The 15831-nt window shown below is 45.6% G+C and overlaps 2 protein-coding genes across 4 annotated transcripts in view; one reads left to right on the forward strand and one right to left on the reverse strand.

Annotated features, from left to right (window-relative positions):
* rnaset2 (ribonuclease T2) overlaps positions 1 to 6013 on the forward strand; it is a 32538-nt gene extending 26525 nt beyond the window's left edge. For both annotated transcript variants that reach the window (XM_072505348.1, XM_072505356.1), the window contains exons 6-10: positions 2554 to 2618; positions 3498 to 3611; positions 4018 to 4063; positions 4162 to 4236; positions 4762 to 6013. In XM_072505348.1, the coding sequence (XP_072361449.1) occupies positions 2554 to 2618; positions 3498 to 3611; positions 4018 to 4063; positions 4162 to 4236; positions 4762 to 4953 (492 nt within the window). In that variant the 3' untranslated portion in view covers positions 4954 to 6013. The remainder of the gene's footprint in view (positions 1 to 2553; positions 2619 to 3497; positions 3612 to 4017; positions 4064 to 4161; positions 4237 to 4761) is intronic.
* Positions 6014 to 8975: 2962 nt separating this feature from the next.
* The window catches only part of bud23 (BUD23 rRNA methyltransferase and ribosome maturation factor), a 46267-nt gene continuing 39411 nt past the window's right edge, over positions 8976 to 15831 (reverse strand). For both annotated transcript variants that reach the window (XM_072505369.1, XM_072505379.1), the window contains 2 exons: positions 9987 to 10076; positions 8976 to 9276 (listed from right to left, as the gene is read on the reverse strand). In XM_072505369.1, coding sequence (XP_072361470.1) covers positions 9222 to 9276; positions 9987 to 10076 — 145 coding nt within the window. In that variant the 3' untranslated portion in view covers positions 8976 to 9221. The remainder of the gene's footprint in view (positions 9277 to 9986; positions 10077 to 15831) is intronic.

Consider the following 15831-nt stretch of genomic DNA (forward strand, 5'->3'; position numbering starts at 1 on the left):
TGAGGGTAGGACAGTTGAGGAACAATGGCAGCTGTTCAGGGAAATATTCAATACCTCAATTAAAGTATATTCCTGAGAGGAAGATGAATTGAAAAATGGAGAAAAGTGTTGCATGGCCAAATAAGGAAGGCAAGGAAGACATAACGGCAAAAACTAGGGCATACTATACTGCAAAAGCTAGTGGTAAGCTGGAGGATTGGGAGAACTAAAGGCTACTAAAAATAAAATCAAGAGTTAAGATGAATTATGAAAGGAAACTAGCAGAAAACATAAACACTAATACCAAAAGCTTCTATAAGTATATAAAGAGGAAGAGAACAACTAAAGTAATTGTTGGCCCTTTAGAGGAAGACAATAATGGGGAACATGGATGATGGAGGCACTGAGCCAATATTTTGCCTCTGCCTTCATGATAGAGGATAATAAACATTTTCCCAAAACTGCAATGAATGCAGAGGAACTTGGTGCACTAACCATCACTAAGGAGACGGTATTGAATAAACTAATGGGATTAAGGATAAGTCTCTGGGTCCTGATGGCCTGCACCCTAGGATATTAAAGGAGGCGGCAGCAGAGTTAGTGGATGCATTGGTTATGATATTTCAGAACTCCCTGGATTCTGGAAGGGTCCCTGTGGATTGTAAACACACTAATGTGACGCCCCTATTCAAAAGGGGAGAGGGGCAAATGGTAGGAAACTAGAGGCCAGTTAGTTTGACCTCTGGTGGGAAGTTGCTGGAATCATTCATTGAGGATTTGACTGAACATTTGGGAAGACAAAGCTCAATACACCATTGTCAGCATGGTTTTATGAAGGGTTAGTCATGCTTAACAAACATGCTTGAGTTCTTTGAGGATGTAACCAGCAAGGTGGATAATGGGAAACCTATGGATGTGGTATATCTAGACTTCCAGAAGGCTTTTGACAAGGTACCGCATAAAAGACCGATCAAGAAAGTGAGATTGCAGGGGATTGGGGGTAGAGTACTAGATTGGATTGAGGATTGGCTGACCGACAGAAAGCAGAGGGTCAGGTTGAATGGGTTATTCTCTGGCTGGCGAACAATAACTAGGCGGGTGCCGTAGGGGTCAATCCTCAGACATCAACTGTTTATAATCTACATAAATGATCTGTAAGCAGGGAGAGTGTAACATAGCAACATTTACGGATGATACTAAAATAAGTGGGAAAGCAGGCAGTGAAGAGGAGATACAGATTTTGCAGACAGATATAGATAGGCTAGGGGATTGGGCCAAAATTTGGCAGATGGAGTTTGATGTGGATAAGTGTGAGGTTATCCATTTTTGGCCAAAAAAAAAAAAGGCAAATGATTATCTAAATGGAGCAGATTCAAAATACCGCTGGGAGAGGGATCTGGGTGTCTTTGTTCGTGAAAGTCGGTATGCAGGTCATGTAATTAGAAAAGCAAATGGAATGTTAGTGTTTTTTGCAAAAGGATTGAAGTATAAAAGTAGAGCAGTATTGTTGCAATTGAGTAGGGTGTTGGTGAGACCACATCTGGGGTATCGTCCAGTTTTGGTCTCCTTATTTGAGGAAGGATTTGGTGGCATTGGAGGCAATTCCGAGGAGGTTCACCAGATTGATACCGGGAATGAAAGGGTTGACGTATGAGGAGAGATTAAATAGTTTGGGCTTATACCGGCTGGAGTTTAGAAGGATAAGAGTGAATCTGATCAAGGTATATAAAATACTAAAAGGGATTTAGAAAGTAAATGTAGACCAAATGTTCCCCCATGAGTGGGGCAATCTAGAACAAGAGGTCACAGATATAGGTTGAGAGGCGGTACATTTAGAACTGAGATGAGAAGGTGGTGAATTTGTGGAACTCGCTGCCCCATAGTGCGGTGGAGTCTGAATAATTAAATAGTTTCAAGAAGGAGATAAATATATCTCTGATTAAAGAAAATGGGTTAAAGGGACATGGGGAACAAGGTGGGAGGTGAATTTGAGACCAGGAAGAGATCAGCAATGATCTGTTTGAATGCGTAGCAGGCTTGAGGGGCTGAATTGCCTACTTCTGCTCCTATGTTGCACAGGGCAGGCTATCCATACTGTGATAGACTGGATCTCCACAGGGCAGGGTGTCCATACTGTGTTAAACCGGGTCACCACTGGGTAGGGCGTCCATACTGTGTTAGACTGGATCTCCACAGGGCAGGGTGTCCAGACAGAGTTAGACTGGGTCTCCACAGGGCAGGGTGTCCAGACAGAGTTAGACTGGGTCTCCACAGGGCAGGGTGCCTATACTGTGTTAAACCGGGTCTCCACAGGGCAGGGTGGCCATACTGTGTTAGACTGGGTCTGCACAGGGCAGCTGTCCATACTGTGACCTCTGTACTGTGGCAATTCGGCCTTGGACCAATGCTGAGTTTAAAATAGAGGATCCAGTGTGAATGATTGATGGGTAGAATATATTATCCTAAATTTAAGTATACTATGTCTCGGTCAGTTTCACTACAGCTCTCTGTACACTTTCAGACTGAAGGGTAATGCTAATGTTTTTAGCTTCTGAAGGTTCTCTTTATTTGCAGGATATTTTATCTGAATTAGAGCAGTGGTGGCCTGATGTGCTCCATCCCAACAGTACTCAGCTCTGGTATGTCTTTTTGTTAACATTCTCTTATTCATTACAAACAACAGTAAAATAGTATCTCCCCAATCTGTGCACAATTGCCATTCCATGACTTCAGCACACCAGCCAGTGATCCCACTCCTGTGCCGAGAGAGTGCTACACTGTCTGAGGTGCTGGCTTCCTGATAATAGTTAAACAAAGACCTGTTGTTCAGATTCCCTGCCGCGTGTTTAGCAGTGAACCTATCAACAAGTGCCCTAAAGTCCAGCTCCAAACACCTCTGACCCCTAAGCATGATGCTTGCATCTTTTGTTTCAAATGCAAAGTTCATAAGATTCTGTTTTGGGACATTTCTCCCTAAATTAGGGTAAAATGGAGGAATGAAGGGTGTCTTGTGACCTGTTCTGAATTCTGCGCACTGCAATCCTGGGTAGTCTCCTGGTTAAAAAGGGGTGTCCAGGCTATTTTACTGGGAAGAAGGTGCAAGATATTCACACCACGAGCGGAGCAGCTGTGCTGACAATGGACAGACCGTTAATTCTCCAAGTCCCTGGGAGGTGTTAGAAATGTCAGGTTTTCTAAAGTTAAATTTTAAACTATTTAATTTCAAAACTTTAAAAAAATCTCCATGCTCTTCACAGAGCTCCTATCGGACAGAAATGGACACCAAGTCAAAGGAGGAGATATTGGGAGGAGGTGACCAAAGGTTTGGTCCAATGGGCGGGTTTTAAGGAGGGCTTTACAGGAAGGTCGTTGGACCTTGGCTCGAGCTGAGACACATTGGAAGAATAATAAAACTTCACAACAAGATAGAGTGAAATGTGGGTGACTGGCAGCATGTAGAAATGGCGAAGAGTTGCTCCCACAAGCATCTACCTAACACCATGAGGATCTTTGTGCAGGAAACATGAATGGCAGAAACATGGGACGTGTGCAGCTACGCTGGAATCCTTAGACACGCAGGAGAAATATTTCAGTAAAGCACTGGAACTCTACCAAAGAATCGACCTGACCAGGTAATCCGTCTCCCCACTTTTTCTGCAGATTGCTCGAGGTGGAATTTTGGTTTATATTTTTCTCCCAAGCCTTCAGGCAAGTTTGGGGGAGGGGGGGGGGGGGGGGTGTCCTGGGGATCTTACTGTAGGTACAACCAAAGAGGCTAATAGGTCATTGGCTCTATTTGTGCACTTTTTTTGTTACTACCAAAGCACCTGGTGTCTCCCAGCCGCCTCCATCCCTCTTACTATTACTGTGAAAACATAATTCAAAAAGGGTTTCATGTCCTTTTATTAATAATCCGTATAAATCTGATATCAGCTACTGTCACAATGTTACACTACAATACCTGAGGATATTTAGTTTAGATCAGCAATTTGTTGACTAGAGACTGACCGTTCTTTTAAACTTTTACCCTGTATTCAGTGTTCTTAAGAAGTTTCATATTTTGCCATCATCCAACTATTATACGGTGAGTACTTGCTGGCATTTGTCCTTTTAAGCACCTTGATTTTGTGCTGTGATTTGCACTTTTTGCTTTAATCCTTATGATAACATGCTCACATTTAGTTGGATAACATTGAAAATGCGATCTTGAAGACCTATGGGGTAACACCGAAGATTCAGTGCCTGCCTCCAACTGGGGTAATGTATGCTTTTTGTTTGTAATTCTGATCAAAACCAGATTTTAAGTAAATTATAAAATCCTGTTAAACTTTATTTTTCAATTTAATATTACAGTATTTTTAACACTATTTACTGCTGTTTAAAATAATCCAAATCTGAATGCCTATTTTGCCTAGTCAGCCTAACTGTGTAGTACTGATGCAATATGAAGACTGATTAATGTTGAGGGATTATCCCAGCACCAGGAGCAATAGCTCATGTTGATGGGATTGCAGGGGGGCGATTACACAGGAATCAATTGGTGTCTGCAGCAAGTTTTAATCTCTTCAAGTCTGGGAATTAAAGGTTAAATAGTGATTTAGATTTGGAGATTTGAGTTTGCAATTACATGTCGGTCTATTTAAAAAGACTTTGCTTGATTATGAATTGCAATGTTGTAATTTTGAATATACTTCAGACATGTGTTGTTTTTGAGAAAAGACTCACTTGGAACTCTGTTGTTTATGTGGTTGTTTTTTGTTTCCTTCACTTCCCCAACTGTAGGGAAGCTCGGTGCAAATACTGGGCCAGATTGAACTCTGTTTCACCAAAGAATTTCAGCTGCTGAACTGCACAGAAACTGCACCCAGCATGCTCGCCTTCAAGAATGGCAGACATCACACTGCCTATTTGGGCTTTTTTGAGTGCGAGCCTGGCCAACAAATCTATTACCCTCCTATACAACATGTGCATTGAGTGCAAGAGAGAAGGTGGCAGTGAGGTTCTGTGCTGCTGGGTCACTGGTTCACAAAACACTGGAGCCCTTAGTATTGTATGCAGGGTATGAGCTATCAAGTTTGGGAGCAGTGCCAAATTTTAATATGAGAAACAAGTGTTAGCAATGCATAGTGGGTCAAGCATCCTATGAGGGCAAGTGCATGTCTCCAATGTTATTTTTTAGCATTTAATGGCCTTTTTTTAAACACCATTTTCAAAATCAATCACTAACATCACCATTTCTTTTGCGTGCAATTACTTAAAATAAAAGATTTTTTAAAATAAATTGATAAAACTTTATCTCTCCATTTAAAATAGGTTGCCTTATCGTGTGGGTAATTTAACCTGTGCACCAAATTTTCACTAGCTTATGTTATGACATGTGTTGGGACTGGCACTACATTCAATCTTGGTGCTAGTATTTGAACACAGGAAACCAAATAAATAGTTTCATCACGGAATAGGACACGGAATGCAGCCAGGGTTTTCCTTAAAGATTTAGTCATTTGATTTGTGCTGGCTTCCTTGGTCTCTCCTCATCTCCTCCTCAATGCTGTTCCGTTTGAGGAAGTGCTAGGCTATGCACCTGGAGTTTCCTTGTCCCACCAGATGACATTCAATCCAGCTGTTCTCTTCACCGCAAGGGGGAAGTCTCGTTTGCTGGTGGTGCTTGTGGCTTGTTTTGGTCAATTAGAATACAGTTTAGAATCTCAATCTTTTCTCTCTCCTGGGTTTGAGTATTTGAAAGAGGCGCTTCTTTGTGTACCTATCTCAGTCTTGCTAGCTGGAATCATCCATCACCACTGTGATAGTTTTACTCTTAATGATATTGGAGATCTTAAGGTCGGTTTCAAAGCTTTCAATGAACTTTTCTAACAAATAATTAAATCCAGCTTAATATTCTAGTCGTGACTCAGGTAAAATCACTATATTGCAGTTTCTAGATGGAAAACTTTTCTTGTTACTTATTTAGCATTTTCATTAAAATATTGTCAATATGTAATTCAATAAATCATTAAAGAGTTTCTTTTAAAATAAACTGTCTCGAGTACATTTTAAACTGAGATCATTAGAGTTGGGTGATTTCACAATTCCTCAGTCGAGATCTTGCCTTCAACATATCCTGAAACACGAGTTTCAATAATGAAGGGTATACATCAAAAAGTTTAGAGATGAGGGTTTTGAAAAGTTGAAAGCCTCAGCATTAGGCACAAGTGGTAGGAAACAGGCAATAAATGCACCGTGAACAAAGCTTTAAAAAAAAATGTTTTAAAAAATTTAGAGTACCCAATTCATTTTTTCCAATTAAGGGGAAATTTAGCGAGACCAATCCACCTACCCCACACATCTTTGGGTTATGGGGGCGAAATCCACGTAAACACGGGGAGAATGTGCAAACTCCAGACAGTGAACCAGAGCCAGGATTGAACCTGGGACCTTGGTGCCGTGAGGCAGATGTGCTAACCAATGAGACACCGTGCAGCCCTAAAAAAACCCTGTGAACAAAGATGACTTGTACAGCGAAACCTACATATTAAACAAGTGAATGGAACCAGCGTTTTTTTTTTTTTTTACAATTTATGTTGTGTACTATTTAAAAAATCCGAATTGGTCAGCATCCATGGCAGTGAAAGAATTCACTGGGACAGGGAGTTCTTACACTGGCATTGTGCATGTTGGATAAAGAGCTCATACTGCCAACTTACTCTGTACGGCTGACGTGGAGAAACCAGCTATGAATTTGGAGACAGCCATAAAGCAAGCTATAAAGGAGACATACCAGTGATCTGAATGCAGAAGTTCCAGGTTTGCAGCAGACTTTTGTCAAAGGATTTGGTGCACTGAAGGTTGTAGTTCCAGATCGTCTCTTATATATTCTGCCATGCTTGTTACTTTGGGTCTTCAAATATCCAATTTGTATGGGCTTTATTGAACTGTTCAATAAGATGCCTCTATGGTCTAAGGCAGTTGCAGGGTTTTTGTCAAAGTAGCAGGCACCAAATATATATTGAGCTCCCTAAATGGTTTGGCTTTGATATTAGCAATCCAAGGAATATAATGTGAAGTGTGAACTTATCCGCTTCGTGATACAGAAAAGTGGAATATTTTTCAATGCTGGTAGTGAGTGACATTGATCCAAGTCTACAGAAAGTGATTAGAAATCAAATGGTATGCTGGCCTCTTCATGGAGTACCAGAGTAAATAAGTCTTACTGCAAGAATATACCTGCAGTGCTGTATAAAGTTTTGTTCTCCTTGCCCAAGGAAACAAATACTTAAGAGTGCAATGAAGGTTTACGAGACTGATTCTTAGGGAGGAGGATGGGTCCATATTATAGAAGAATGGGAGGTGATCTCATTGAACTCTACCCTTTCAAGACCCTTAAGATTGGCCACACTAAGTTGCCTCTTAATTGGAGAAAAAAAAAAACAATTGGGTACTCGACAAAATAAAAAAATACATTTAATGTCTGAGCTTGAGAACTAGGTTCACCAGTTTCAGAATAAGGGGCGAGATTCTCCGAACCTCTGCCGGGTCGGAGAATCGCCAGGAGCTGGCGTGAATCCCGCCCCCGCCGGTTGCCGAAGTCTCCGGCACCGGATATTCGGCAGGGGCAGGAATCGCGGCGCACCGGTTGGCGGGCCCCCCGCTCGGTTCTCCGGCCCGCATGGGCCGAAGTCCTGCCGCTAAAATGCCTGTCCCGCCGGCGTAAATTAAACCACCTACCTTACCGGCGGCGCAGGCGGGCTCCGGGGGGGGGGGGGGCGCGGGGCGATCTGGCCCCGGGGGGTGCCTCCACGGTGGCCTGGCCCGCGATCGGGGCCCACCGATCCGCGGGCGGGCCTGTGCCGTGGGGGCACTCTTTCCCTTCCGCCTCCGCCATGGTGGAGACCATGGCGGAGGCAAAAGAGACTCCCTCCAATGCGCATGCACGGGAATGCCGTCAGCGGCCGCTGACGCTCCCGCGCATGCGCCGCCCGGAGATGTCATTTCCGCGCCAGCTGGTGGGGCACCAAAGGCCTTTCCCGCCAGCTGGCGGGGCGGAAATTCGTCCGGCGCCGACCTAGCCCCTCAAGGTTGGAGCTCGGCCCCCAAAGATGCGGAGGATTCCGCACCTTTGGGGCGGCGCGATGCCCGTCTGATTTGCACCGTTTTAGGCGCCAGTCGGCAGACATCGCGCCGTTTCCGGAGAACTTCGCCCCAGAAGTCTGACATTTAGAACCAATATGAGGAAGAATTTCTTAAGGATTGAGAATCTTAGGACTTCTCAATTCCAGAGGGTTGTGGCCATTCAAAGGCACCTCAATAGATTTTTTGGATACTAAAAGAATTGAAAGGCCAAAAAGACCTCTTATGAACACTGCTTCAGTAAACCTGGACTGTGCTTTGGTCTGACAGTAAATTCCCCATAAAGCAATCAGCACTCCACAGCTTAATCACCAATAGGATTAATTCAAACAGATTCACAGGAAGACTGGATCAGGATTGAACAAAAATTGATCAAAGAATCAGACTGTTTTAGAAAATAATTTGCCAAAATTCCCATCAGTCGATACTTCAACTGCCTAGTGGAATATCGAACTTGGAACTGCAGGCTGTCTGAATAAATGTCATAATAATAATCTTTTAGTGTCACAAGTATGCTTACATTAACACTGCAATGAAGTAACTGTGAAAATTCCCTAGTCCCCACACTCCGGCACCTGTTCGGGTACACGGAGGGAGAATTCAGAATGTCCAATTCGCCTTCCTATACACTGATATCGTTTGTTAAAGTAGCAGCAATGGGCTTTGATCAGTCATCTAGGAATTGTCTTCTGCACTATTTAAAAACAGGATTGAAAGACACTGACCCTTTTTCCTTTATTAAGTTCACGATTGTTATGAAAGGATGTGATATTATGCATAGCACTGTTATTAATCTGTGGTCGTGGATCGGACAACATAGGTCAACTCCGAATTCGGAAAAGCCACAAAAGGAAGGAGAGATGAGGACACAATTCCATTTATAATGTTTACTATTTACCAAATGAACATCACTTGTGAAGATCGTCAGAAATGGAAAGCTTGGTGCCGGTAATGGTTTGGCACGGCCATTGACCACGGGAGGCCCATTCGAAGTTGTGAATTTAACATTGTGCTAGCATTGCTGAGAATATCAGGGCTATTTTCAGCCCTGGGGTACTGTATTTCAGCAGACTGAAAGGCAGCACAAATGAAACTCCCTAGCGGAGAATGCTTCCATTCTAAAAATGGGTCTTCCTCTTCCTACCGGTGTACTTTGTATCATTTCGAACAGTCCTGGGGAGGGAGAAAAGAATAGTTAAAAATCTATGTACACCAGTTGCGAGCATCAATATTAAAACTGCATCCTATATCTACAATGTCTATTCATAATGTCTATCCTATCCAATTTGCTTCCAAGTGGATTCTTAAATACTTGAAGTAAATAGAAAGGTTAAGAGGGAAAGGGCATGGGAATGGAATTAGAATGGACAGTACCAGATGGAATGAGCACATGAAGAATGATGGGCCGAATGGCCCACCTCTACGCTGTAATCTGAACGATCCTGAGAACACAGGCCAACACTCCCTTTAGGATGTCGACTTGAGCCAAGGATAGGGGTATTTTCCATTTTATTTCTGGGGAAGAATTCCACCACGACTCTGACAGCGATAATGGAGGTCAGGAAATTTTCTGTGAAGGGGAATGGAGATGCTTCTGATTTAGTAGGAAAAATCTTTCTTGGTTTTCACTCCACACCCCAGAGGAAGAGACAATGCTATCATCTTGGGATGAAGTAGCTTACTCGCAGTAACAAGGAACAGAATAATGAGTGCTGTAAAGGTAGGAGCATCCAGAGTCTCATTTCATACAGGGACCATGCCCGCAGCGATCTAAGGGAGTTCAGCACACCGTGAATAAGTCAAGAGAAGAGCAGGGAGATAACATGTTGACCACATTTGAGCTTTTTGCTTACACACAGTAAACTACATCTCCATCAGCTCACCTTCCCTGCCGCCTTCGACGCTCTTTCTTCTCCAGGATCCAGTCCCTGCTTCTCTTTGCAGGTTTCCCTTTCAAGCTTTTAAATCTCAACCTGCAGGCAGGAAACAGAAGTGTTGTTCAGATTTAGAGTACCCAATTCATTTTTTTCCCCAATTAAGGGGCAATTTTAGTGTGACCAATCCACCTACCCTGCACGTCTTTGGGTTGTGGGGGCGAAACCCACGCAAACACAGGGATTTGTTCAGATAATTGGTGCTAATATTATCCAGCTGAGGCTACAGAGATTTGCTTTTTAAAAAGTTGTGTTAAATATATATTTTATTAGGTTTCCCATCATTTTTTGATAATAAACACAATAAATAAAGATAATTCATGCAAAACGGATGCTGACAGAACAAGTTATTGCAAACATAAATACAAGCAAAACATTACAGAATAGATTTGGAACAAGTAAGTTGAGTAACAAGAGCCCCTAGCTTAAATGCCGGATAAATCCAACAGCGAGACACCAGTGAGTGAGGAAAAGGGGGCAAGATTGTATTAATACAGACGGATAATACAGGTCGCACATCCCAAAGTATAGAGATTCAGACTAACAACTTAAAATGGATTGAGTTGAACTAAGATGAATTTGCTCTTGGAAAGTCTAACAGTAACAACTCAGCAAAAGTGGGCCTGTAAATTTAAGATGGGGTCCCATACTTGACAAAATGCATTGGATTTAGAGCGAAGAACAGATGTCAAAAATTCCATGGGGATGAGTTCCATATTCAGCCTATGCCAGTTTTGGATAGAGGGATATCTGTCACTAATCCAGGAACATAGGATATTAAGAACAGCTAGCGATTAAAATACTATTATTTTTTCATTAGGATCAGTGATTCTCTCCTCCAGGCGACCCAGATACAGAAATACAGCATTAGGCTCAAAGGCTCTCTCATAAATCCACTCCAGTTCCCTGACCACCAAGATTGATACTTAACACAGGACCACAGACAATGTATATAATCGCCCTTGATTACCTGGCACTTCAGGAACACCAGGGATAAGGTAGGATTGAGCCTGTGACAAAGACTGGGCGTAATCGGATTATGGTATAGTATCCTGAACGAGGTCTCCTTCATCTTATTGCAAACCAACATTTTACTGGCATAAAAAGCTTTGTTACTTATTTGTTCTACTTTAAAGCCTCTTTGATCTACCTGCCTGACGAGCTTTTGTTTCAACCTGCTCAGTCGTGAACTTTGTTAGAAGGATAAAACTGAAAAGAGTTCTCCACTGGAGTGCTAGCAATGGAAAAGTGACTAATCCTCCACCCCCATCTTCCATGCACCCGAGCAACAGGGGCCTAAGGCACAGTCCCACAGGCTCGAAATGTTGACAGTCACTTTGTCAAGCGCATGTTGCAGATAAACGTGATCCTCTCCTTGGTTAATGTTTGCATGTGCACATTTCACATAGGGATTGATGGATGGTCATCAGTCATAGGAACCTTGCCAGATTTATAGAATTGGGGACACTGTTAGAACATAGAACATTACAAACGCAGTACAGGCCCTTCGGCCCTCGATTTGGCGCCGATCTGTGAAACCACTCTAAAGCCCATCTACACGATTCCCTTATTGTCCATATGTCTATCCAATGACCATTTGAATACCCTTAGTGTTGGCGAGTCCACTACTGTGGCAGGCAGGGCATTCCACGTCCTTACTACTCTGAGTAAAGAACCTACCTCTGACATCTGTCTTATATCTATCTCCCCTCAATTAATTTTCTACCTTGACCCCTTTTTTGTTTGTTTCTTTTGTTTGTCCCAATAAACACTCTTCCCACCCACCCCCACCAGAGCCATCTGTCACTTGTTCTTCCATTTTACTTTCACTGAGCACTAACTTTTATTCTATTAACATTCTGCTATCTTACCTTTGTCACTATCAGCAATTCCTTAATGCCAACATTAACACCCCATTTGTCTTGTGTCCATGACATCTTTGTCAATCTCTCCTTGGCTCCAACCTATCTCTGACCTAATAGTCTGCCCCACCCATCTCTCCAACTATATAATCCATCTCTTTTTTACCCCTCTTCAGTTCTGAAGAGCCATACGGACTCAGAACGTTAACTCTTGTTTCTCTCGGGCTTCCGGGTGCGGCTATGCAGAGCTAGGTCGCATATTCGGCAGCTCCTGCTTGGAACGGACTTTTGGGCTCTTTTACAGGGCCCCCACGGCATTTGTTTGACATTTCCCGGTGTGGGAAGAAGGCGGCAATATTCCCCCGACAGTGTCCCCCAGGAAGGGTATGTCTCTTGGTTGCCAGACACACGCAGAAACAGTGAAAGATTTGGCTGCAACTACAGGATAAACAGGGCCTCTTCCAGCATGCAGGCGGGGGAAGGGCAAGCTTAAAGCTGCAAGCTGACCTGAGGGCCTGTATCAAAGGTGAATTCTAGCAGCAGAGGGAACAACTGTGAAAAGACCTCATCAAGGCCACTGAAGGGACTTCCGGTTGCGGTGATGCCTAGCTAGCCACACGCTTCGGCGGCTCCAGCTCCGACGGACCTTCGGGCTCTTTTAAGAGCCTCAACGGGGAATTTTTCGACGACGCAACCCGGTGTGGGGCGTGTGAGAAGGGAGTCCCCCCCAAACGAAGGAGGAAAAAACCGGCGGCGGCGGTTGCAGCGCGAGGAATCGTCGACCAAAGGGTCAGAAAGAGAGAAGTACAAGATGGCGGCGGAGAAAGCGCAGGCGACATGGGGGCCTGAGCATGAAATTGTGAGACGGTGCGTGGAGCTGCTGAAGAGGGAGGTGCTGACCCCGTTGCTACAGGCAATTGAGGGGCTCAAGGAGACATTAAAGACCCAGGAGACAGAGCTCCGTGTGGTGGAGCAGAAGGTGACAGATATTGAGGACGAGATCCTGGGCCTGGCGGTTAAGACACAGACGCACGAGGCACTTCATAAAAAGTGTACTGAAAGGATCGAAGCCCTAGAAAATGGAGCGCGAAGGAAGAACCTTCGGATACTGGGTCTCCCTGAGGGTGTGGAAGGAGTGGACTGTGGAGCGTACGCAAGTACGATGCTGAGCTCACTGATGGGTGCTGAGGCCCCTACGGGCCCCTTGGAGGTGGAGTGGGCAAATCGGATTCCGGCGAGAAGACCAAAAGCGGGAGAACCACCCAGGGCGATAATCGTGCGATTTTACCGCCTTAAGGATAGAGAAGAGGTCCTGAGATGGGCTAAAAAGGTGCGGAGTAGCAGATGGGAGAATGCAGTGGTACGGGTATACCAGGATTGGAGTGCGGAGGTGGCGAGAAGGAGGGCGAGCTTCAACCGAGCCAAAGAGGTGTTGCATAAAAGGAAGGTGAAGTTCGGGATGCTGCAGCCGGCAAGACTATGGGTCACGTATCAGGAGAGACACCATTATTTCGAGACGGCGGAGGAAGCATGGACCTTCATCAAAGAAGAGAAATTGGATCGGAACTGAGGGACTGATGCTGCAGGAAATGTTATTGTTAATGTTACGGTGGAAGTTAATTGAGAAGTAAACAGGGAAGGGGGGAGACATTGGGGAAATGTGGGCGCCGGTGAGGGGGGAAAGATGGGACATAGTTGGAGAATGGGGAAGGGGAGGGGGAGGGGAAAGGGAGCTGCGCCATAAGAGGCGGGTCAGGTAAAGGGATGTTCCCGCACCAGAAAGAATAAGGCGGGAAGACAGGCGCAAGGCGGATGGGAGTTCCCCACATGGGGAGGTCGAGGAGTGAGCAGGAGTAGCCGGGGTCAGTTGAAGTCAGCTGACTTACGGAAGTAATATGGGGGGAGCAATCAAGCTAGAAAGAGATCTAGCGGGGAGGGGAGGAGGGAGGGAGAAGGGGGGGTGGACAACTGGGTTGCTGCTGCGGAAATCCAAAAGGAAATGGCTAAAGAGTGGGTGGGCGGGGATGGTGTGCGACGCTGGGGGAGCGAGCGGGAGCGCGGAGGCGGGATATGGGACTGGCCTAGAGAAGGTAATGGCTAGTCGACACGGGAGGGGGGCAGGTAGCCCCCTAGTGAGGCTGATCACGTGGAACGTGAGAGGCCTGAACGGACCGATAAAAAGGGCCCGAGTGCTCGCGCATTTGAAAGGACTAAGGGCAGACGTGGTTATGCTCCAAGAGACGCACCTAAAGGTGGCGGACCAAGTTAGGCTAAGGAAAGGATGGGTGGGACAGGTGTTCCACTCAGGACTGGACGCAAAGAATAGAGGGGTGGCCATTTTGGTGGGGAAACAGGTCGCATTTGAAGCAAAGAACATCGTAGCAGATAGCGGAGGTAGATATGTAATGGTGAGTGGCAGGCTGGAGGGAATGGAGGTCGTGTTGGTTAACGTGTATGCCCCAAACTGGGACGATGCGGGATTTATGAGACGGATGCTGGGGCGTATACCGGACCTGGAGGTAGGAAACTTGATTTTAGGAGGGGACTTTAATACGGTGCTGGACCCGGGGCTAGATAGATCCAGCTCAAGGACCGGAAGAAGGCCGGCAGCGGCCAAGGTACTTAAGGGGTTTATGGACCAAATGGGGGGAGTGGATCCATGGCGATTTCTTAGACCTAGGGCTAGGGAGTATTCCTTCTTCTCCCATGTCCATAAAGTGTACTCCCGGATAGATTTTTTTGTTTTGGGAAGGTCGTTGATCTCTAGGGTGGAAGAAGCAGAGTACTCAGCCATAGCGGTTTCGGATCATGCCCCACATTGGGTGGACCTGGAATTAGGAGAGGAAAGGGAGCAGAGAACACTCTGGCGATTAGATGTGGGACTGATGGCGGATGAGGGAGTGTGTGCAAGAGTGCGGGGGTGTATTGAGAGATACCTGGAGGTCAATGACGACGGCGAGGTCCCTGTGGGAGTGGTATGGGAAGCACTAAAAGCGGTGGTCAGAGGAGAGCTGATCTCCATTGGGGCCCACAAAAGGAAAACAGAGGCCAAGGAAAGGGAAAGATTACTGGGGGAGATTTTAAGGGTGGATAGGGAATTTGCAGAGACCCCGGAGGAGGAATTGTACAGGGAGAGGAGACGACTCCAGACGGAATTTGACCTTCTGACCATCAGAAAGGCGGAGGTACTGTGGAGGAAGGCACAGGGGAGGAGGTATGAATATGGGGAAAAGGCGAGTCGCCTGTTGGCTCATCAATTGCGAAAGAGGGCAGCAGCGAGGGAGATAGGAGGAATTAGAGACGAAAGGGGAGACATGGTGCGAAGGGCAGGAAAGATAAATGAGGTGTTCAAGACCTTCTATGAGGAACTGTATAGGTCTCAACCCCCTGAGGGAGAGGAGGGGATGCGGCAGTTCCTGGACCAATTGAGGTTCCCGAAAGTGGAGGAGCGGGGGGTGGTAGGCCTGGGGGCACCGATTGGGGTGGACGAGGTTATTAAGGGACTGGGAAGCATGCAAGCAGGGAAGGCCCCAGGACCAGACGGGTTCCCGGTGGAGTATTACAGAAAATATGTGGACTTGTTGGCCCCGTTGATGGTGAGGACGTTCAATGAGGCCAGGAAAGGGGGGACTCTACCCCCGACGATGTCGGAGGCGACGATATCGTTAATTTTGAAGAGGGATAAAGATCCGTTGCAGTGCGGGTCCTATAGACCCATTTCATTGTTGAACGTGGACGCCAAATTGTTGGCAAAGGTGCTGGCATCGAGGATAGAGGACTGTGTCCCGGGGGTGGTGCACGAAGATCAGACAGGGTTCGTAAAAGGGAGACAACTGAATGTTAACGTGCGACGACTATTAGGGGTGATAATGATGCCCCCAGTGGAGGGGGAGGCAGAGATAGTGGCGGCAATGGACGCAGAGAAGGCATTT

Source organism: Scyliorhinus torazame, chromosome 1 (assembly GCF_047496885.1).
Source record: "Scyliorhinus torazame isolate Kashiwa2021f chromosome 1, sScyTor2.1, whole genome shotgun sequence".
NCBI classification, from domain to species: Eukaryota; Metazoa; Chordata; class Chondrichthyes; order Carcharhiniformes; family Scyliorhinidae; genus Scyliorhinus; species Scyliorhinus torazame.